The sequence below is a fragment of the Lipotes vexillifer genome, unplaced genomic scaffold (assembly GCF_000442215.2).
Source record: "Lipotes vexillifer unplaced genomic scaffold, Lipotes_vexillifer_v1.1 scaffold1094, whole genome shotgun sequence".
Classification (NCBI taxonomy): Eukaryota; Metazoa; Chordata; class Mammalia; order Artiodactyla; family Lipotidae; genus Lipotes; species Lipotes vexillifer.
The window spans coordinates 4613501-4636269 of record NW_006792775.1 but is presented as its reverse complement, the minus strand read 5'-3'; the positions used below and the strand labels follow the sequence as shown (position 1 = coordinate 4636269).

Sequence of the window (22769 nt, the reverse complement as noted above, 5' to 3'; positions counted from 1 at the left end):
TGTGCCCAGGAATGCCACAGAGCCTGCTCTGCTTGCCCAGAGTTAGTCAGTTTTCGGAGCAGACACTCCTGGATTGCTGTAAGCTTTTGATTGATTTCTGGAGTTCTGAAAGAGTCGGTTCTGCCAGTTCTGCCAGTGTTCTTATTGCTTTGGTGGTGGAGGGAGTTTTCAGAGTCTCTTATCCAGCCAGTTCTGCTCACATTCTTCTCTGACTGACTTTAATGCAGCACCTGCTGGAAATCACAGCTGCCCCTCCGTGCAAGGTCAGCATGTGGCCTTTTAGGTCCCTCCTGGTTAGACTGGGGAACTGGAATGAGATTCCTAGAAGCGCTTCCCTTTGCAACGTGAAATCACAGCCATAATCCAGGCACAGCTCTTAGCTATCCAAAGCCCCATCCAAATTCTGCCTTCTCTGCAGACAGACTCCCTAACTGTCTCTGAAAAGTCAGGCTCAGGAAATTTATCAAGATGTAGGTCTTAATCGTAAGATAATATACATCTTAGCATAATTAATCTAGTGGGAAACGGCAAGAACTCACATTTGTAGCGTTTGTTAAAGCCTCTCATCTTGTGGCAGGCACTTGATATATGTTATTTAATAAGTGTGCTACATTTTTATATGTGCATTTGGGCAACCAGTATGTGTTATTTGACACATCCGTGCTCTATTAGTATGTGGTGTGTGTAACAGTCTGTGAGGTGCAGGTGTTGTCCACGTTTGTAGGTGAGGAGTTGGGGTCGGGTGGCTTGCCCAGGGCCTCACCGCTGTTTGTGAGCGTGGGCGTGGGCCCCGGGTCTCGCCCACACTGGACCTCATTCCACTGTACGGCTCTGTGTTCCACGGAGGAGGCACTGGTGCGGTGGTTCTGTGTTGCTGGTACGTAGGGGTTTTCCTCTGGGTGAACGCCCAGCAGTTCATTTTCTGTGTGTTCAAGAGAACACCTAAGAAGAGAATTAACTAAATTCTAAATTCAGAAAATGATACAGAAATTACATTTAGAATTAAGACAGCCTTCCAGGGATTTGGGGTCCCAGCCCCAAAGTGGTGATTGATTTTGGTGAATGAAACGTTGGAGTGGCCGTGGCCCGGGGCACACTGCATCACACTTACACGTGGAGTGGGCTGGAACCGTGAGCTCCGGAACGTCCTTCCCAGGTTTTATTCCAAAGTGCAAGCATATTACATGAGCCTTAATACAAGACTAGAAGATGAAACAGTGGCTTGTTGGTGGCTCTTTTTTTTTTTTTGCGGTACGTGGGCCTTTCACTGTTGTGTCCTCTCCCATTGCGGAGCACAGGCTCCGGACGCGCAGGCTCAGCAGCTGTGGCTCATGGGCCCAGCCGCTCCGCGGCATGTGGGATCTTCCCGGACCGGGGCACGACCCGTGTCCCCTGCATCGGCAGGCGGACTCCCAACCACTGCACCACCAGGGAAGCCCTTGTTGGTGGCTCTTTTGGGGTGACTGCAGCTAGGATGACATAGCCGGTGCCTCCTGTAAAGGCTTACAGTTCTGATTTCGACCAGGTGCCTCTTCGGACGGCCCCCTGAAGCTGCTGCCAGATGGCCACTTCGACATGGTGGTCATTGACGAGTGTGCCCAGGCCCTGGAGGCCAGCTGCTGGATCCCCCTACTGAAGGCCAGGAAATGCGTCCTGGCCGGAGACCACAAACAGCTGCCCCCCACCATCTTCTCTCACAAGTAAGGCCCCTCCGCCCCTCAGCTGCCACCCCTTTGTCTGTCCCTCGAAGCCCAGCCCAGAAGCCCCGGGCTCACCTGGAGGTCCTGGAGGTGCTGGGAAGCCTGGCCGATGTGCTGACTTAAGGATGTGCGGTGGGTCGGTGGCTCCCTGGGCATCTGAGCCCCCACCTTGGCGGAGGGAAAAGCCCGGGGTCCCCCTGATCAGAGGCACGGTTTCAGTTACACCGCACAGAGGAGGTAGGGTCTCAAGATGTATGACTCACAGATCCCAGAAGAGGGGGCGTGGCCAGCGGGGGAGGGGCAGCCGTCCAGCCCAGGTCACTAGAGAGCGGCTAGCTGGTTGGGGCCGAGGCCACTGGCTTTTCCTGGGCTTCACTTTCAGGGGCGGCTGTAAAAGGTGCCCCGGGCAAAGCAGAGCGGGCGCGGGAGCCCTGAGCTCGGGTCCTTCTCTGGGCGTGCGGGCTCTGGAGTGAGCTGGATGGTCACACTGTGAGGCCGCCCGGGCAGCAGCTCCGAGAGCAGTGGTGTTTCTCATCCCACTGGGGGTGCTGTCCTCCGTGGGCTCCTCTCCTTGCTCGTTCAGACGGCAGCTCGGTCAGACGCGTGCTCCCTGAGGTCGGGGGTCGAGTGGTGTCCATCCTTGTGGCCCCAGAACCGGGCGCGTGCTCAGTCCCTGCCTGTCGAGTTGATGTCCTCTAATGGGGCGGCAGGTGGGGGTGCGCGTTCGCGCGGGGGTCCCGGGGGAGAGCTGGTCCCCTCGGTGGCTGTGTGACTGACTCTGGCTGATTGGCCCTCATCTGCAGGCACGTCCTTACACTGAGGACACAAGGGGTGGCTCAGGGGACTGCGCTCCTGCCGCTGTAGAGACACAGCAGTCAGTCCCTGGTGGTGTGACTGCTTCCTGGGTGCGGCCTGCTGCCGCCACCGGGCCTCTTCACCCCGTCCGCAGACCCCCCCAGGGCTCCGGCCACGCTGGCCCCCTCGGTCCCTCCTCCCCGGGTGTCGGGTCCCGACTGCCCTTCATTCACTTCACTGTCATCCCCGTCGGCGGCTCGCTCGCCTGGCTTTGTCAGCACTCGGCACTCCTGGCAGTGGTGTGTGTCAGTCCATCGTTTACTTCCAGCGGCAGTGTGAGGCCTGTGAGGCCTGGGGACAAGGCCTGGCACTTGGCGTCCCTGAGCAAACTGGCCTCTTCCGGGCCAGCTCCCACGCCCAGGTCCAGGGGCGGCTCCCAGAGGCTGAGGCCCCCGCGAGATCAGGAGGCGGGCAGACCTCTCCCTGCCGCTGCTGTCGGAGACTAGGGTCTCCGCCAGTCCGTGTGAGGGAGGCCGTCGGGGGAGCCCGCGGGAGGGGAGTGGCGACCCTGGAGCTGAGGGGTGTGCAGGTCAGGGTCCCCCAGGAAGGGGCATCCGGCCGGGGGCTGCAGAGTGAGGGCGCAGAGCATGGGGTGAATAGAGTGGGAGACAGGGGAACGTGGTTTGGAAGATTGTCCTGGTGGGAGCGGGCGTGTGCATGGGGAGGGGCTCGGACGCTCTCCAGAAGCAGGGCCTCGGGAGCCTCAGGGGCGTCGATTCAGTGGCTGGTTCCGGAGGAGGCCCAGGGGGTCCTGGGAAGCGGGTCTCTGGGTGGACGGTGTGGGCTCGGGGAGGGGGCACCGTATGGTGTCTGTGGAGAAAGTAGGGTGATTTGGGGGGAAGTCTGTCTGTGGGGTCGTGCTGGGTGTTTCTGGGTTTGTGGTTGGGGCTGGTAGTCACCTCACCCCTCCTGTCCGTGGCGCTGATTTTGGTTGGTACCTTTATTAAACAGCATTAACTGCAGAGGCCTGGTCAGTTACGGAGGGAGGACGGATGCCTGGGTAACACTGGGCACTTTGCCTCCGTGGTGAGAGGAGGCTCTGGAGCCTGGCCGCCTGGCTTGGGCCTGGCTCTGCGGCTCACTGGCTGGGCGGCCGCGGGCTGGTCTCACTCCTCGTGTGGAACAAGGGAAGCATAACAGTAACTGGCTCAGGTTGTGTGAGGATGAGGCGAGTTAATCGGTGTAAAGTGCCCAGATCAGTGCCCGGTGCGTGGGAAGCACCCAGCAACCGTCACCTACTCCTGTTGTTAGTAGTGGACTCCTTACGGCCGGAGTGTGTTGGAATTCTTAAAAACTTGTCTGTGTCAGTTCCCTTTAGCTGCTGTAACAAATTACCACGAACTCAAGCAACAGGGCTTTATTATCTTACAGTTCTGGAGGTCCAAAATCAGTCTCTGCGGCTTGAGATCAAGGTGTGGGCGGGGCTGGTTCCTTCTGGAGGCTTCGGTGGGGGGAGAATCCGGGCCTTTGCCTCTCCCGGCTTCTGGAGCCGCCTGCCTGCCTTACCTGTGAGCCCTCCTCCGTCTTCAAAGCTGGCTCTGCAGCATCTTCAGGGCTCTTGTCACATCACATTCTCTGATGCTGACCCTTCTGCCTCCCTCTTAGGAGGCCCTTGTGATGACGTGGGCCCTCCCGGATGACCCGGGATCATCTCCCGTCTCTGTTCCTCCCTTTTGTCACTGAGGTCACATGCTTGCAGGTCCCAGGATTAGGATGTGGGCACCTCTGTGGGGCCGCACCCTTAGTTCTAGGTGAGAAATGGGGCGTGGGTTGCATGCTGACGTTTGAGGACTGCTTTCCTCCCCGGCCCCTGGTTTAGGCTGGACTCAGGACTCAGGCCCTCCTTCCTTGTCCTCTCCTTGGGGCAGGGCTGCGCTGGCGGGGCTGTCACTGAGCCTGATGGAGCGCCTGGCGGAAGGGCATGGCGCCAGGTCGGTACGGATGCTGAGCGTGCAGTACCGCATGCACCAGGCCATCGCGCGCTGGGCCTCGGAGGCCCTGTACCATGGACAGCTCACGACCCACCCTTCCGTGGCCGGGCACCTCCTGCGGTGAGTGACTCGGCTGCACCCCTGTCCCCTGTGTTGCCGGAACCGTGTTCCACAAAGATCTGAGAGTGAAAGTCGCCTCTGAGACTGGATTTCTGCATCTTGCCCTGGAGAGCTGGGTCAGGCTCCTGCAGTCTGAGGTCCCTTGCTCTCTGCACCGCCCGCTGTCCTGTCGGGGGAGAGGGGTGGCTGGGGGAGAAGGGCAGTGGGGCTTCTGTTCCTGGGACCCCAGCGCCGCTCTGTCGCCGGGGCCTCGTGCGTTCAGTCTCACCTGTGTGCAGGGATCTCCCGGGAGTGGCTGCCACAGAGGAGACGGGTGTCCCCCTGCTGCTGCTGGACACGGCCGGCTGCGGGTTGTTTGAGCTGGAGGACGAGGATGAGCAGTCTAAAGGGAACCCCGGTGAGCCTGCCTGCAGAGGCCCAAAACGGCCCTGCGCTGCTCTTTAAAGATCGAAGCCCCTCTCAGCTGCCCGCGTCAGAGAGGAGCGGAGCGAAGCGAGGGGAGCAGGCGATGGCACAGCGCTCCTTGGGGCAGCAGTCCTGAGCCAGACGCCCTGGGAGGTCAAGTTCTCGATGGGCGGGCGGCCCCGAGTCAAGGGAGCGGGTGGCCCAGGCCATGTCCTGTGTCCTCGTTCAGAACCGAGTGGCCCAGCGTGGCCTGGCTTGGCCTTGGGACGCGACCCTGGCTCACTCACAGGGCTGCCAGTCAATGGGACACACGGCCGTTCTTCCACTAAAAGAGGAGACTCCCGTCAGCTGTGGGTCCTGTGCTGTTTGCTGGGCCTGGCGGCCCCTCTGCCCCAGGTTGCTGGCTCGCAGGAGTCAGGCCCAGTGTGAGAGCAGCCTGTCGTCACAGACAGAAAAGTGCTTAAAAAACAGGCGTCGGTGACAGGCGTCCAAGGCGCGCCCCACCTCGTGCTGAAGAGTCGTCCATTTCCCTCCAGGTGAAGTGCGCCTCGTCAGTCTGCACGTCCAGGCGCTGGTGGACGCCGGTGTCCAGGCCGGCGACATTGCCGTCATCACGCCGTACAACCTGCAGGTGTGGGGCTCTGCTGTCTCTTGTGTGTCGGGGCGACTCGCCGCCCCAGGGGGGCCAGAGGGAGTGGGCGATTTATGGGCTCTTGGGACGAAAGCTCCAGGGTGGTACTGACCACAGCCTGACTGGATCCAGAGCTCAAATGACCTCAGCAACGGCCTCCGTCCACCTGTCCGTGTTTCCCTCCTGCTGTGCCATCCCCTGCCCCATCCTGGGCTCTCTCCTGGTTTGCTGTGTCGGCTGCGTTTTCAGGCCTGCCCTCGGGGCCCAGGCAGCCTCAGCCCGACATCGTCCTTCCAAGTGGTCCTGGGGGCGCTGCCTGTCTCTTTATGGCATTTCCCACGGGAGTCTCAGCTTTGAGTCTTATCGGTCCGGCTCAGGTTGTCCCGTCCCTGAGCCGCTGGGATGAGGGGTCCTCGCCCCTCCCGGGGTCGGCCTTCCGGCTCGTGGGACACCACGGGGCTGGCGCGGCTCCGGAGGCTGCCTGAAGGAAGGTCGGGGGCGCGGCTGTCGCCTGGAGAGGGCGGTGGGTCGGGACCAGCAAGCACAGCAGACGTCTGCTGCCTTCTCTTGGGCTTTTCTGCCGTTTCCCCTCTCAGTGCCTCTGTGCTCGTGAAGCAAAGCCTGCCTGCTTTGGTAGGAAAGACGTACCTGCTTCAAAGCATTCTGAGGCCCGCTGATCAGTTGCCATCCCGGTTTGGAGGCGTCACACGGGATGTCTGAGCCAAGCGAGATGGTGACACACACGTCAGCACTGGGGTGTGGGTCACAGCTGCCACGTTTGTGTGCTGTCTTGGTCTGTCGTGCGCACGCCCGTGGGAAAAGCGGTTCTCGGAAGTCTTGTCCCCGAGGCTCCTGCGGGGCCTCCCTGGGGCCTGGCAGCTCTGCAGGGCCAGGCCTCCGCCGGGCTGAACAGCAGCGCGTCCAGGCCGCCCCAACCTGGGCTGTGATATGTGGCCTCGCTTGGTGTTTCAGGTGGACCTGCTCAGACAGAGCCTCACACACAGGCACCCGGAGCTCGAGATTAAGTCTGTCGACGGCTTCCAGGGCCGAGAGAAGGAGGCTGTGATCCTGTCCTTCGTCAGATCCAACAGGAAAGGTGCGGAGCCGGGACTTCCCTGGCAGTCCAGTGGTTAGGCCTCGGCGCTTTCACTGCCCAGAGCCCAGGGTCGATCCCTGCTTGGGGAACTAGGGTCCCACAAGCCGAGTGGGGTGGCTGGGGAGACCAGGACGCTGCTGCAGAGGGGGCCCCAAGAGCCCAGAGCTTGTCTCCTGGCCTCCAGGCCAGTTTAGCCTCAGGGCATGGCTTCTGCGGCCAGGGCATGTGGATGTGCCATCTGGTAAGAAAACTGTACCCAGAAACAGTTGTTAGTTAACGAACGGGCTCTGTGAGTCATTTCCAGTACGAGGTTGGCAGCAGATAAGAGGAGGGGATAAGCTGAGGCGGGGGAAGAACACACTGGAGTGTCCCTGGCGCTTTCCCTCGTGTGTCGGCCGCAGCTGCAGCCCTGGGCTGTGTCCTGGGTCTGGGCTTAGGGAGAGGACTTTGTACCGACTTGGGAATGAGCGGCAGTCTGCTAGCTGCCAAAGCCCCAGGTGGGACCGTGGGACCGTCCTAGACGGCGGCTGGGGGCTGAGGGGTGGGTGCTGAGTGACAGGGCCCCTGGCTGTGGGGGTGGACGGAGCCACGTGGTCCTTCTCGGGTGACGGTCGCTGATGGGGGGAGGCCTGCCTTCCTAACCCTTAGTCCCTGCGCCCCCTCCCGGCTCGTGTGCAGGTGAGGTTGGCTTCCTCGCCGAGAACCGGCGCATCAACGTGGCTGTCACCCGCGCCCGGCGGCACGTGGCCGTGGTCTGCGATTCCCACACCGTCAGCAGCCACGCCTTCCTGAAGACGCTGGTGGATTACTTCACAGAGCACGGGGAGGCGCGCACAGCCTTTGAGTATCTCGATGACATCGTCCCTGAAAACTACTCCCGTGAGGGTGCCCAGGGCCCTGGCCAGGCCGGCGCGAAGACCCATGGCTCTGCTGCGATGGCCAGGAGGGCTTCCGGGAGCAGGCAGCCCACGGGGGCCGCGCTGGGTCGGAAGGAGCCGGGCACGGCGCCTTTGTCCTCCGAGGCCCAGCCTCAGCCCAGCCTCAACAGAGGCGGCCGGGAGGGGGCCAGGAGCAGAGATGGCACAGAGCAATTCAGGGCCGTGATAACGGAGTTCGTGGCGAGTGAGAAGACACAGCTAGAGTTCCCTGCCTCCCTGGATTCGCAAGACAGGATGTGGGTCCATCAGATCGCGGAAGAGTACGGGCTGAGGCACGAAAGTGCCGGGGAGGGGAAGGAACGGTTCATCACCGTGAGCAAGAGGGTCCCAGCGGCCCCTGCGGCTCCAGCAACCCCGGCAGGGCCTGGCAGCAAAGCCCCTCTGTGTCCAGAGCCCCCCAGCCCTGCGCAGACAGAGCCCGCCATCGGGGAGCAGAGCAGCCGGGGCCAGCCGGACCTGAAGGCGCTGCACCTGGACAGACTGCAGAGGGTGGAGAGCCAGCAGGAGCAGCGGGCCACAGGCTCCGGGCCGCGGAAGTTACCAGAAAAGAAAAAGAAGAATAGAGCAGACGGTAAGCTGGTCGGCTCGTGAGAACACAGGCGTGGTGCCCCCTTCACTGGGGAGTTTGCCCCACCGCAGACCCACCTGCCACCCTCGAAAGAATCAGGACCCCTTCCCGGTGGTGCCCCTGCCCTAATCCTGCATTTTCTGCCCGGTTTCAGTCGGTGTGGTCTGAGTTCCCTGAGGGCCGTGCTAGGCACAGTGGCCTCTGTGTGCCTGGGGCCTCGCCTAGGGCCCGGCAGGTAGGGAGCCCTCAGAGCTTCTACTGCGGGTGAAGGGCCTGGAGGGGCAGCCGGGGTGGGCCCGGGGCCCCTGGGAACGGAGGGGCAGCTGCAACGCCCTGCTGCAGCAACGGTGCTCCTTCCACGGGCTCGTGGGGTCCCAGGCATGGCCGCACACTCCACTGTCGCATCCCGGGCTGAGCTGGCCCTCTCCTGGGGCGCCCGGGGCCTGTTTACTCTGCACGCCCGTCCCGTACTGAGATTGAAGGTCCAGGGTCTGGATTTTCTGTAGACACCTAGGCGAGCTCTGTTACAGCCGCTTCCCTCTTGGCAAGACCGCACAGGCGGTCCCGTTGCCCGTATCCCTTGATGCCTGTGCGCAAAGCTGCGTGAGCATAATTCTCAGCTTTCACAGCAGTCTCCCTGCGCCTGAGGGTCCGTCTGGACTCACTCCACGGCATTTAGTGAGCGACCTCCGTGTGCCAAGCCTTGTGCTAGTGAGCAAGACGGACGCCGCCTCCGCCCTGTGGGAGCTGACACTCTGATGGGGGAAGGAGATGCTTCACTCCTGTTTAAACCCCACTGAGAACATGTAACTGCCATGGAGGACGGGGGCCAGGAAGGCATGACTGGAGGAACTGGCCTTCCTTCCAGAGGAAGGCGTGGGGCATGGCCGCTTGAGGGCTGAGCGCCCTGGGGAGACATCACCCCATTTCACGGCTGCTGGCACTGCTGGGGGTTTGAAACGCTTCTTCAAGCAGCCAGAATTATGGAGTGATTACAGAATTACGACCATATCATAATTGTGTCTCTCTTCCTCTTCTGAGCGTTTTTCTACAACTTTAAAAGATTTTCACACGCCTGGTTACAAACATTAAGGTTTCATTAGCCCTGGCTGGTGAACGTGCAGGAGTTCATTGGACCATTACCCTGGAGGTGTGGTAGTTCGGGGTTTTTTAATACTTAATGAGGTAAGGAACAGTCTCATATTTAAATGCTTTTCTGGATTTAAGAGGATGAACTTTGTGCAGGCCTGCTCCCTGCACGGCCAGCCCTTTCTGGAGACTCATGCCTTCACTGCCTGGTGTGAGTGGTCGTCGGTTCAGTGAGGGACCCAGCTCGATGGTGCATCTGCTCACACGCTGTGGCCCTGAAAGCAGGAGGCCGGGCGCAGCTGCCCGATGGGGCAGATGTGGGCCCAGCGGGAGAGTTCCGGTCCGGCTTCTTTCTCCTTGCCTGTTCGGGTGACGCCTTTCTCCCCTCAGGACCCATGGCCGTAGATCTGCCAGCCGGGGAGGACTTTGACGCCCTGGTCTCGGCCGCCATCAAGGCTGACAACACTTGTGGCCTCACCAAGTGCACAGCCAGCGTCGTAACCCTGGGCCAGCTCTGTCTGCACTGCGGCCGCCGTTACTGCCTCAGCCACCACCTGCCCGAGGTACGTGCACCCTCGGGCTCGGGCAGTGGGGAGGGTGGCAGGGCTTTGTCTCCAGGACGCAGATCCTGGGTGTATGCACTCCATACAGACTGTGGGCCTGAGTGTGTGTGTGTGTGTGTGTGTGTCACCCACATACAGACTGTGGGCCTGTGGGTGTGTGTGTGTGACCTGCATTCAAACTGTGGGCCTGTGAGTGTATGTGTGTGACCCACATACAGACTGGGCCTGTGCGTGTGTGTCACTCACGTACAGACTATGGGCCTGTGCCTGTGTGTCACCCACATACAGACTGTGGGCCTGTGCGTGTGTGTGTGACCCACATTCAAACTGTGGGCCTGTGCGTGTGTGTGTGTGACCCACATACAGACTGGGCCTGTGCGTGTATGTGTCACCCACATACAAATTGTGGGCCTGTGTGTGTGTGACCCACATATAAACTTTGGACCTGTGCGTGTGTGTGTCACCCACATACAAACTGTGGGCCTGTTTGTGTGTGTGTGTGACCCACATACAAACTGTGGGCCTGTGCGTGTGTGTGGCACCCACATATAAACTTTGGACCTGTGCACGTGGGTGTGTCACCCACATACAAACTGTGGGTCTGTGCATGTGTCACCGCCAAGCAGATTGACATCACCCTGCCAGGGAGGTGTGGGAGCCGGCCCTGCACTGGCATCTGCTCGGAGGAGGGTCTGGGCAGGGCTGCAGGAAGGGTTTTGGGCTCTAGCTGCCAGCCCTGTGAGGGTGTGGACCCTGCCCGCCCCCCACCCCCGGGAGCCTGTAGGTGAGAGTCCATGTGCGGGAAGGGTAGGGAGCCCCTCCGAGGTTGGTGCTGGGCTTCCTGACCCCCGAGCTCTGCGGTGGCAGAACTGGGGGCCTCTTCCTCCGCCCCCAGCACAGCACTGCCTCTTGTGTCCCCCAGATCCACGGCTGCGGGGAGAGGGCTCACGCCCATGCGCGGCAGAGGATTAGCCGGGAGGGGGTCCTCTACGCCGGCAGCGGGACCAAGGACAGGTCCCTGGACCCTGCCAAGAGGGCCCAGCTGCAGAGGAGGCTGGACAATAAGCTGGACCAGCTGACCGGCCAGCGGAGGGGCAAGAGGAAGGAGAAGGGGAAGTGAGGCCGGGACCCCACCGCCTGCACCGCCTCTGTGTCTGAAGCTGTGGCTGCCGGTGAGCGGGGCTGCCCCCGGCGGCTTTCTGTCACTGGCGGCAGCTCCTGGCGACAGTGCTACAGGCAGACCCACGCCGTCTCCCCGGTGACGGGCGAGGTGGCTGCAGGAGCACGGGGCGGTGAGCTGCTCTGACGTGGTGGGTCGCGGTGGAGAGGCCGCGGGGCACAGCTAGGGCCAGTGGCCGCTTCTCAGGGCTGTTGTAGGGAAGGCCCTGGAGTGCTGCGTCTCCTTCCTCACTCCCGGCCCAGGCCATTCCCCGAGATCCCACCCTCGGAATCACGGGCTGCTGCTTCCGGCGTCGGGAAGGTTCTGTTCCCTCGGACCCCTGCCTGGGCCTCAAACTCCATAAAAGTGATGTCCCCGCTGTCCAGGGCTGGCCAGCGTTCAGCCCGTCAGGTGAGAGGGCGCACACGTGACGTCTCGGAGCTGGCACTTCTCCTGTGTGCCCCCGTGCATGACTCGCTCCTCGTTGGGGCTGTGACTTCACCGAGGCCGTCTTCTGTCTGTTCCCTCGTGGCTGCGGTGGCCCCAACCTGACCTGACAGCTCTGGCCATTCTGCTGCTGTGCAGGCCCTAGCTCAGGCCCGGGTGTGGTTTACGAAGGCTCCCGGGCCGGCGCCTGCCCGTCCTCGGCGCTGTTCCCGGTTACGGTCTCGGGAAAGCGCCGCCCCAGAGCGCCGGCGCTGCTGACCCTTGCAGACCCAGAGCCCCTGGAGGTGTCCTCCCGGGTCCCTCGTTGAAGAGAACCCCAGGTGGATGTATTCTTTTATCCTCAGAGTTTTTTGTGTTTCAAAGGGATATAAGTGATTTAAAAACTAAATAAAAATGTGTGCCCGTGGTCCATAGTATGTGTGACGTGTCCGCGGTATGTGTGTGGCGTGCCCACGGTATGTGTGTGGCGTGTCCACGGTATTGTGGTGTGTCCACGGTATGTGTGTGGCGTGTCCACGGCATGTGTGTGACGTGTCCACGGCATGTGTGTGACGTGCCCACGGTATGTGTGTGGGGTGTCCACGGTACGTGTGGCGTGTCCACGGTATGTGTGTTGTGTGTCCACGGCATGTGTGACGTGTCCACGGCATGTGTGTGACGTGTCCACGGCATGTGTGTGACGTGTCCGCGGCATGTGTGTGACGTGTCCACGGTATGTGTGTTGTGTGTCTCTGGTGCTCATTCTTCCCCTTCGCTCAAAGCGTCACTTTCCAAAGTGGCTGAGAGCCGGTGAGCGCAGGACACTCGGGGCCTTAGTGGGGAGGTGGGTGCCGGCCACGCGGGGCAGCTCTTGTCCTGGGGACAAACGACAAGGGGGAGAAAACGTACCTGTTCTGCTTGATTTTCTACCAACTGGAACGAAAGTTTCAGGTTGGCAGGTGTAGCACTGTGAACTGGAGAGGAAAACACAGGGTCCGGCTCGAAGGAAGGGCAGCGTTGAGGATGACGCTTTGCCCAGAGCCACCGCTGGGGAAGAGGCCAGGCCTGTGCGGGGCCTCCGGGCATCGGCCTGGCTCCTTCCCTGTCACCAACTGCACCTTCCCACCCCCATCGTCTTTCCCATCCCCGGGGCCCTCAGAGCCACTGGTGTTCAGGTGTCTGGGTTTTTGGCCTCAGTCTCCCTCAGGAGTCCCCCCCCAGATGCCATTTATCCAGCATCTTGATGGAGCCTGTCTTTCCTGCCAGGCAGACACGCTTGACCACCCTGCGTTTGCCAGTGCTGGGCCCCGCCCCCCGCCTGGCGGCCCTCCCTGTGCCCCCTCTCGTGGGGACGCCCCACCCCTGCCCAGGCCCGACACCCACTGTGCACCACGGCCCCTCCTCCTGCCCCTTCCGTGGGCGCCTTCCTCACTGGCTCCCGTGAAGTGGCCGTAGGACTGAATTTTTCGGGAAGAGGAAGGAGTGGGGACCCGGGTGCATTGTGTCTTTAAGTGCCATACACGGTCTGGTGATGATTCATGTCAGCACAGAGGGCACTGCCTCGTGTAGAGCCGCAGCTCCCGCTGCCCTTGAGGGCCCAGGCTGGTGGGAAACGTGGACGTGGCTACAAGGTCACAAGGTGCCTGCATTTGAAGCATCGTTTCATGGTTGCTGAGCGGTACGGTGGCAGCTCTTTTGCCTCCTGAGGGTGCTAATCTTCCTGCCTCTGTGGTAACAAGCCCCGATCCCCTTGCCACAGGGAGGCTCTGGGTCCTCAGCTGGATCAGAGAACATACCCTAACAGCCACAGGAGGACCAGGTTCAGGGATGGGCCAGCATCCAAACAGGGCCCATCAGGGATCTACCCTGGGGTCCGCAGACAGATGCTGAAAGAAAGGTGTTGGTTCTTTTTCCACCGGGGATGACCCACAGCCACCCCTCCTGCCATCTGGAGGAAGCCTGTCTGTAGGAGAGAAGGAGGCCAGCACGGAAGCAGCGCCAAAACGGGGTGTGGGGCAATAACCTGATCACATCGAGCACCTGGGTCAAGCTACACCTGATCCCCAGCCCACTCCCAGTGTCCCGGACTAATACATCCCCTTTTCTAGCCTTGGGTCTCCATCTGCCTTGGGTTTCCGTCGCTAGCAGCTAAAAGGATCTTCGCTGACCCAGTTGTGCCCACGTCTGTGTATCTTATTGGGTCTCTCCAGTCCCGGCACAGAGGCGGTGCCGAGTCAGGGCACCGGAAAGGGCAGGCCCTGTACCTTCGTCCCGTGGGCCATCCCGCCAGGAAGAGCTCGAAGTACAGGAAGGAAGTTGGCGCGGGGGTGGCGAGAGGCCTCCCGAGTGGGGGGCCCTGCGTGTGGATGCCAGCTCTGCTGAACGTGGCTTCTGCTGCCATAGGGACGGGAATGGGCCGCCTCTCTGGCTATGCTGAGAAGTCCGCAGCATGGCAGTGGGCAACGGGCAGTGGGCAGTGTGTGTTGGCAAGGCCTGGGCCGGGCTGCTGGGCTCTTGGCAGTACCCCGTGTGGTTTGCTGTGGTTGCCTCACGCCCCTGCTCCGCATGGAGCCTTCACCCCTCCACCACTGCCCTCCACTGAAGCCGGCTTTGACCCATGGTTAAAATGTCACGAGTTGATGGTTACAACACAAAAGTTTTCCATTTCTCATCCCGGAGAGACTTTGTTAGGAAAATATTTGTAGCTGGTTGCTCAAAAAAATGACCTAGAGTTCAGCCTGGGCAGGGTAGCCCCAAAAAAGGAGAAAACATCCCAGGCCAAAGAAGCGTGAGCTGCTGGCACCTGCAGGCTGCAGCCCTTCCTGAAGGAGCAGCTGGAGTTGGGGTCCCTTTGGGTGGGCGTGTTTCTTTGCCTCTGTGGAGGCACCAACGAGGGGGCCTGCCGTTTTCTTCTTTTGGGGTAGGGGCGATACAGCCCAGGATGGAGCCCCGGCTTCAGAGCATGTCAGCCCTGGGGAGCATGCCCAGATCTACCTTGTACGGGCTGCATGACCCTGGGCCTCAGTTTTCTCGTCTGTAAAATGGGGAGGTAACAGGACCCATCTCACAGGGTTGCTGTGAAGATGAAAAGCTTTAAACTCACAAGGCCCTTGAAAGAGTGCTTCAGTGCTCCGGAATTGTCCGCTGTCCTTGTCATCTTGTTGCAGAGCTGCCGTGAAGATGACACAAGACAGCACATGTGGCTCCTCGTCTGGGTTCAGCAAATGGTGTTTCCCGCACTCAGCCACGGCCAGAATGCCTGGAGCCCCAGGAGCTGGTCTGCTGCCAGCCGATGTTGCTGATTCGGTGAGCCCTGCACCTGGGCTGGCACCCCGGGCTTCCTTCGGTGCAGCAGGGCGCACCCTCACCCCCTGCCGGTGGGCCAGCCCTGCCCTGCCCTGTGTTTACCTGGGTTTGTTTGGAGCGTTACCAGGCGATCAGAGTGGGCTGATGGGCACCAGGCTGCTTTGTGGATGGTTTAGGCCTGAGTTACAACCTGGTATTAAAAAGGAACTGTGTTCTGTGCCAGGAGCATTTCAAAAGCTGAAGCCTAATTTGGTCTGGAAACTTCTTTGCTCGGAGGAAAAGTGGAGCGAGTGAGCCGACCTGGGCTCACTCTAGGCGGGCAGATTCTTAGTTATGCCAGCTTGGGTTGTCCAGTTTGTGAATTACTTTAATCTCTGACTTCTCTCTTTGTTTTGGGCTGCCTGCCTGTTTCAGCAACGATTCCCCCCTTTTCTTCTGGAACCATCGCTCAGCGCTCTCTCCCCTGCCCTCAGCTGCCGATGAGTTATTTTGTAGCACAGCTTTATTGAGGGATGTGTATCACACCATAAAATCCACCCGTTGCCAGTGTACAACGCAAGAAATTTCAGTTAACGTGTAGGGTTGGGCCGTCCATCTCCACCACGTTCCCTAATGTCCATTTGCAGTATCGGGAGAAAGTCCCCTTCCATCCTTAGTTTGCTGAGAGTTTCTGTTTATTTATTTATGAATTTTTATTAGCTCTTTAAATTTTTTTACTCTTTTCATCACGGATAGGTTTTGGACTTTGTCACAGGTTTTTCTGTGCCTGTGGGGATGGCCATGTGGGGTTTGTCCTTTACGAATATGGTAGACTGCATGAATTGAATTTTGAATGTTAAACCAACCTTGAATTCCTGGGATAAATCCCACTTGGTCATGGTGTATAATTTTGTATATGTTGTTGATGGGGGTATATGATCAGAAACACTTGGAAATCACTGTTTTGGGGTCTGCCACACATCAGACGTGAACCTCCTTAGGGGGAAGCCATACTTGGATTCTTTCAGTGCAATGAGTTAGAGATTCCAGGACCCAGAGAAACAGAAACCCAGCAGAGGACTTCTCACGCCCCCTCTTCCCTATTAAACACAGTGTCCACACCATTCTGAGATTGTAATGCCACTCGTTTTAGCCTTTAGCCCCACGTGGAAAACTTCAGCAGTCAGAGGGGTCCTGCCCCCGGGCTGGACCTGCTCATCTTTCTCGGGAGTGGACAGAAGTGGCTTTTGGGGGTGATTTGGGGCTGAAACCCAACTGTGCGCAGCCTATCAAGTCTTGCGAAACTGGCTGTGGCCACTCAGAGGAAGGGCTTTCAGTTTCTATATTTTTTTGTCTGTGCCGCGTGGCTTGCGGGATCTTAGTTCCCCGACCAGGGATTGAACCCAGGCCCTCGGCAGTGAAAGTGCAGAGTCCTAACCACTGGACCGCCAGGGAAGTCCCTTTTTTGGAGAGGGGAGGAGGCTTCCAGTCTCTAATTTGCCCAGAGATGCTATGGAAGCTGCTAGTGGCCCCGGACAGAAAGAGGCTGTGGATGGGCATGGGATGCCTAGGTCTGGATGACACAGCCGAGCCGGGGCAGGGAATTTCTGGTGGTTCCTCTGCAGTGAATGCAGGAGCGTCCTGGTGTCTTTCACACCCTTTCCTAGAGTGAGAGGACAGAGGTTACCCTTGCTTGTGGATCTCCCTGCTGGCTTCAGCACTTAGATCCACGCAGCCAAGTCCTAGCAAACCCTGTACGGACTGCTGGCCCTGTCTCTGAATGTATGGGGAAGACACCGGCAGGCCATTGATCCGGGGCCTCAGCTGGGGATAAACTTGCCTCTGTCTCCTACAGCACAGAGACAGCCGTCTCCAGGCCAAGGGGGGACCCTCCGCCTCTGCAAGCCTGAGAACAGGGGTTGTGCCATCCCATTCTTTATTCTCCCCTGGTGAGGCAATGGGAGGGGCAGGCCCCTCGGGGGGTCCCCCGGGCCCCCATCACTGAGGGCAGGAGGCGAGGAACTCAGGCTTCCGGTCAAGATGACATTGCAAGTTTATGCTTCGGGGCACGGCCCTCACCCCCGTCTCTGACCGCACCCCCAGCTGTCCTAATAAAATGGAAAAGAGGTTTAAAAACACGAAGCCATGCCCCACCCAAAGATAAACATCCCTGTGTTCCAGAAAGCAGACAGAACTAGGGCAGTCAGAGGCGGGGAGGCAGTGGGCCTGCTAGGCTCCTGGTCTGGGAAGAAGCAGGGGGTGTTCTACCTGTGGGTGATGGGGGCAAAAAGGGCCAGTTCCCAGGTGGGGTGAGGCCAGGGCCACACTCGAACTAGATGCCGGCCGGGGCTTTCCCATTCAGCAGAGGGGAAAAAAAGGCTGTTCCCGTTGCTATGGCCACATAACAAATTTACCCAAAACTCTGGTATAAAACAACTGTTTATCAGACTCCTGGGTTCTGGGCTCAGGAATTTGGACAGAACTCAGCAGGACACAGAGATTCAAGATGCTGGCCCTTGGCTCAAGGCGGGAGGACTCTGGTGAGATCTGTCCCCCAGCACTTTGGGATCAGGCCGATGCCTGTCTCCAGCTAAGGTCTCCTCTTCGCTCAGCTTCGCCCGAGCCCATCTGCTTCTGCACTCTCTCCCCTCGAGGGGCTGCTCCCCATAAGCCGGACACCTGAATCCTGGATGCCCCCTCTGCTTCTGGGAGACTGAGGCCTGAGCCACTCGGGGCTTTAAGGTCAATTATATGCTGCTGGCTCCCCATTGACTGTCTTCTCGGCCGTCTTCCCCCAACTCCAAATGAATGCCTGCTCCCATCTGCGCCTGGGTATTTAAGAGGCATCTCAAACTCAACACGTCCCAATTTGAGCACCTGACTGGCTCCTTGGCAGTGGGCTGAAGGCCCACTGGGCCCCAAAAAGATATGCCCTCATCCTACTACCCAGGACCTACGAATAAGACTTTTTGGTCTATGCAGATGTAATTAAGGATCTCAAGATGGGATCATCCTGGCGGCCCATGGGCCCTCAAGCCAACGACAGGTGTCCTTATAAGAGGCAGAGAAGACAGACACGAGAGGAGGAGGCCATGTGACCACAGAGGCAGAGATTGGAGGGACGCAGCCCCAATCCCGGGAGCACCTGGAGCCCCAGAAGCTGGGAGAAGTGAGCAGGCTCCTCCCCTAGGGCCTTGGGAGGGAGCGTGGCCCTGCTGACACCTTGATTTTGGACTTGCAGCCTCCAGAACCAGGAGTGAACAAGTTTCTGTGGTTTTAAGCCGCCCGGTTTGTGGTCATTTGTTGCAGCTGCCCCAGGACACTGACACGCCGTCTACAGCTGCAGCTCGGTCTTTAAGGTCACTCACCCCTGAACTCTCACGCTCATCCTGTGCACCTTTCTCTTATACCCCACAGTGACCTGCCAGCAAGTCCTCTGTTCTCTGCCTTCAGACCACGCTCGGAATCTGCCCGTGTCTTCCCGTTGCACTGCTGCCGCCCTGGGCCAGACGCCCGCCCGCAGCCCGCCTCCCTGGATCCCGGCACAGCCTCCTCCTTTCCGCCTCGGGGTTGCTGGCTGCTACACGGCACCTTTCTCCTCCAAGTCCCCCTTTCTCTGCTTTGCTCTGTGATGCTGGGCTGACGCTCAGCAGACCACACCCTGGTCCTCCTGTTCTGCCAGCAGCCGGCTCCAGAGGGAGACTGGGAGATGGTAGAAGGGACCTGGGCCCTATTTTCCTATCCTTCTCAGTGTCACTCCAGCAGGGCAGCTGCCTTTGGTGCTTCCAGAATCAGCCTCTCGCCTGTCCTCAGAGGCTGCACAGCACCCACTCCTCAGAGAGCTGCGGGGCCCGCCCTTTGAGCTCGCGGCCCTTCTGTCCTCTCAGCACTGAGGGTGATTGGTAGCTGCTTATTTTCTCTGTGCAGCCAGCGTCCTGGGTGAGATCCTTGGACTGAAGTGCCCACCGTGGCTTCCCTTTTTCCTGACTCCACTGGTGCTCTGGTCTCCCAGCTTCCAGCCTTGCACCTACAAGCTGTTCTCAACAAAGCAGTCGGAGGCGGGGGTCCTGCCACACACGGACAAGGGGTCTGGGAGTTTGCTGTCAGAGGGAGGGCTCTGGGGTTTGGGGTGAAGTTTTAAAGCTTAGCAAAGTGGAACACATGAGACTTTATTACTACACCATTATAGTATCTGCCGTCCCCTCTAGCTTAGTATTTTGTTTTTCTTTTATTAGCATTATTATTTTTTGTTTTACAGTAGGTCTTTGTTGGTTTTTTTTTTTTTTTTTTTTGCTGCGCTGCACAGCTTGTGGGATCTTAGTTCTCCCAGCAGGGATGGAACCCGTGCCCCATGCAGTGCGAGTGCGGAGTCCTAAGCACTGGACTGCCAGGCAAGTCCTGTTGGAAATCTGTTTTATTTTATTTTTTATTTTATTTTATTTTTGCGGTACACGGGCCTCTCACTGCCGTGGCCTCTCCCGCTGCGGAGCGCAGAGCTCCGGACGCGCAGGCCCAGCGGCCATGGCTCACGGGCCCAGCCGCTCCGCGACATGTGGGATCCTCCCGGACCAGGGGCCCGAACCCGTGTCCCCTGCATCGGCAGGCGGACTCTCAACCACTGCACCACCAGGGAAGCCCTGCTTTTTATCTCTTAAAAGTTTTCCCCAATGGTGAGTGTTGGTCTTGTAATCAGAACAGAACGATCCCTGCTGGGTCTGGGGTCCTCCACGAGCTTCTCCATTTGGGCCTCGTGTGGTCCTGGTTGGCTGTGGGGTGAGCCTGGGTCTCACACGGGTGGGAGGAGGGGGAGATTGGCTCAGTTTGTGTTCTAGAAAAATCCCTCTGGTGACGACCATGAAGAGGTGTCGGAGGTGGATAGGAGTCATGCGGGAAAGTGTAGCCAGAGTCTGGAGAGGTGTCCAGGTGGAGGGGGTGAGGGGCACAGCTGCTGAATATTCATGGGTTAAATCATTGGAATCTGTTGCCTGACCCACAGCGGGGTGAGAGGCTGGGAAGATGTCCATGTTTCTGGCTTGGGTGATGGGTGACTTAACGTTTCAGGAAGTCCCACCCAAATGTTCTTAATAATAATCGTATTTGTCTCATCTCTTTTAAAAAATTTTTTGGCTCCTTTGGGTCTCCGTTGCTGCGTGTGGGCTTTCTGTAGTTGTGGCTTCTCTTGCTGCAGAGCACGGGATTTGGATGCACAGGCTTCAGTAGTTGTGGCACACGGGCTTCAGTAGTTGTGGTTCGCGGGCTCTAGAGCACAGGCTCAGTAGTTGTGGCACACGGGCTCAGTTGCTCCGCGGCATGTGGGATCTTCCCGGACGAGGGATCGAACCTGTGTCCCCTGCATCGGTAGGCGGATTCTTAACCACTGTGCCGCCAGGGAAGCCCTGCATATGAGTTTTTATGCGTACCTGTTTTCACTTCTCTCAGAGTGGAAGTGCTGGGTCAATTGGTCATTCCCTGTCGCCTGGACTTCTTGAAAAGCAAACAGTGGCTTAAGCCTTCTAGCCTGCCCTTGAGCCAGGCTCTCTATAACTGTTATTGCCTTTGGTCCTCACTCACCCTTGCGAGGAAGGGATGGTTGTTATCTCCATGGCTGGCCTGGCCTCCGATCCTCTGGTCCTCCCTCTGAAGGAGGAGCTGGCTTAGTGCTGGTGCTGTCTGGGCGGGGCCCCCGATGACCAGGGCTGCCGAGGAGCCTCCTGCAGAGAGCTGGCTGACCACTGAGACACAGGGAACCGTCGTGAGGGAGGTGCCCATGATGGGCGGCTGCCACGGGAGGGAGGATCCATGCAGGGTGGCGTCTCTATCTGGACTCACCCTCTCACTCCCCGCTCGCACATTCCTAGAAGAGGGGACTGGGGTTCAGCAACGGGTGAGGACCAGAGCTGGGTTCAAATCCCAAATGTGGTCCAAAGTTATGTATGACTTCAATCCCTGGCTTCCCCCAGCCTCTGGAATTTCACTTTACAACAGGAGCCAAGAATTGTACTGAATCTTCTTGAAGGAAAATGGGAAGAACTAATGATAAAACTACTCCTACTCTGCTTACCCAGCACACGGTCCTTTTAATATTTTACAGATTATCCTCCACGTGTCTGCACACTTTTACAGAGTTACCATCAATCAGGCTGTTCATATCCCTTGTGGGTTCTGCTATTTTGCACTTTATGTGTCTTAAACATTTTCCCATGTTTTAAAAAGACTTGTCGCGATTGTCATTTAAAATTGCCTTGTGAGTATTACATCATGTATTACATCATGGAGCTCTCTGTAATTCAGTAAACCATTTTCCTAATGTTATTCGGATCAGGGGTTGGCAAACTGTAGTCCTCAGGCCAAATCTGGCCCTCTGCCCTTTTTTGTACAGCCCTAAAGCTAAGAATGAGTTTTACATTTTGTAATGGTTGAAAAAAATCAAAAGGAGACAAATGTTTTGTGACATATGACACTGGCATAAAATGCAAATTTCAGTGTCTATTAGTAAAGTTTTATCAGAACACAGCCCTGCCAATTTGGTTACTGTCTGTCCCTGAAATGGCAGAGTCCAGTGGCTGTGCAGGGACCGTGTGGCCACAAGGACTAAAATACTTCCTACCAGTCCCTTGACAGAAAAAAGTGTGCCTACCCCTGATTAAGGTTATTTACTTTGGGGGGCGGGTTTTGATTTCTTTAAAAGCTTTTAAGTGGCAGGTGCTGTACGAGGGCTCTGGGGTACAGTGGGGCATGGAATGAACAGAGCATGCAGGGTTCCTGAGCTCTGGGGGCTGGTATGTTCTGGAAGTGACATCGAGTGGGATGGGAAGAGGGGCGGTGAAATACGATCATCTCAGAGAGTGGCCAGTGGAAGGTCCTGGGGTCTGGGAAGGCCTATCTGAGGAGCTGACACCAGGAGGTGATGTTAGAACTGGAATCTCAGTGTTGAGAAGGAGAAGCCGTGCAAAGACCACGAGGAAGGACATTTGGGGTCAAGAGAAGAGTGGGTGCAACTGTCCTGAGACGGGAACGAGATGGACTCTGTTGAGGAGCCAGTGGAAGGTGAGTGTGAGTGGGGCAGAGAGTGATGGGGGTGGTGGCCAGGTGGGGCAGGACCTCAGAGGCAGTGAAAGGGAGCTTACATTTTACTCTGAGACCCACTGAGACCCAAGACTGGTAAAGGATGGATTGCAGGGGCAGAGGCAGAGGCAAGGAGAAAGTGAGGGATTGATGGAGAGACCTGGATATATTTTGGGTTTAAACTTACAGGATTGCTGAAAGGATGTGGGAGATAAGGGGTTGAAAAGAGAGGTGAAGACACCTCCTGGGTTTTTGGCTTAGGCAGCTGGTGGACGGGGTTAGAATTCCTGAGATGGAGCAGACTGTGAGAAGAGCCCAGGACTCAGGGCTCTGCTGGGTCCCAGGACTGCAAGGACTCTGCTGTTGATGTGCTAAGTTTGTAGAGCCTATTAGACACCCAAGGGGAGGTGTTACGAAGACAGGTTGATATGGAAGTTTGACTCTCAAGAGGGAGATGGGTAATGGGATACAATGGGAGAGAAGGGTTTCACTGGTCTATAATGTATTTAAGACCATGGGACTAAATGGGCTCATGTAGGAGGACAAATCAGAATAGAGGAGAGAAGTATGAAGGACTCTGCTCTCATTTCCTTTCTCATACAACTCTTTGCTTTTCATAGAGTTATTAATTGCCTTGGTTTTTTTCTATTTGCTTAATTTTCTGTGAGCTTTTATGAATTCATCCTCGAATACTCTGACAGAACTGAAACACCCCTCTTTCTTGGTTTGTGCTATTAGTGACTTTCTGAGAAAGAGTGAATGGTAGGCAGATTTTTTTTTTTTTTTTTTTTTTTTTGCGTTATGCGGGCCTCTCACTGTTGTGGCCTCTCCCGTCACGGAGCACAGGTTCCGGGCACGCAGACTCAGTGACCATGGCTCATGGGTCCAGCCGCTCCGCGGCATGTGGGATCCTCCCAGACCGGGGCACGAACCCGTGT

At 58.1% G+C, this 22769-nt stretch overlaps 1 protein-coding gene across 1 annotated transcript in view; it reads left to right on the top strand.

Moving 5' to 3' along the window:
• IGHMBP2 (immunoglobulin mu DNA binding protein 2) overlaps positions 1-11016 on the top strand; it is a 26059-nt gene extending 15043 nt beyond the window's left edge. Inside the window, exons 8-15 of the mRNA XM_007465975.1 lie at positions 1526-1700; positions 4424-4606; positions 4885-5003; positions 5548-5642; positions 6615-6738; positions 7417-8247; positions 9724-9896; positions 10819-11016. Of these exons, the coding sequence (XP_007466037.1) occupies positions 1526-1700; positions 4424-4606; positions 4885-5003; positions 5548-5642; positions 6615-6738; positions 7417-8247; positions 9724-9896; positions 10819-11016 (1898 nt within the window). The remainder of the gene's footprint in view (positions 1-1525; positions 1701-4423; positions 4607-4884; positions 5004-5547; positions 5643-6614; positions 6739-7416; positions 8248-9723; positions 9897-10818) is intronic.
• Positions 11017-22769: the final 11753 nt, after the last annotated feature.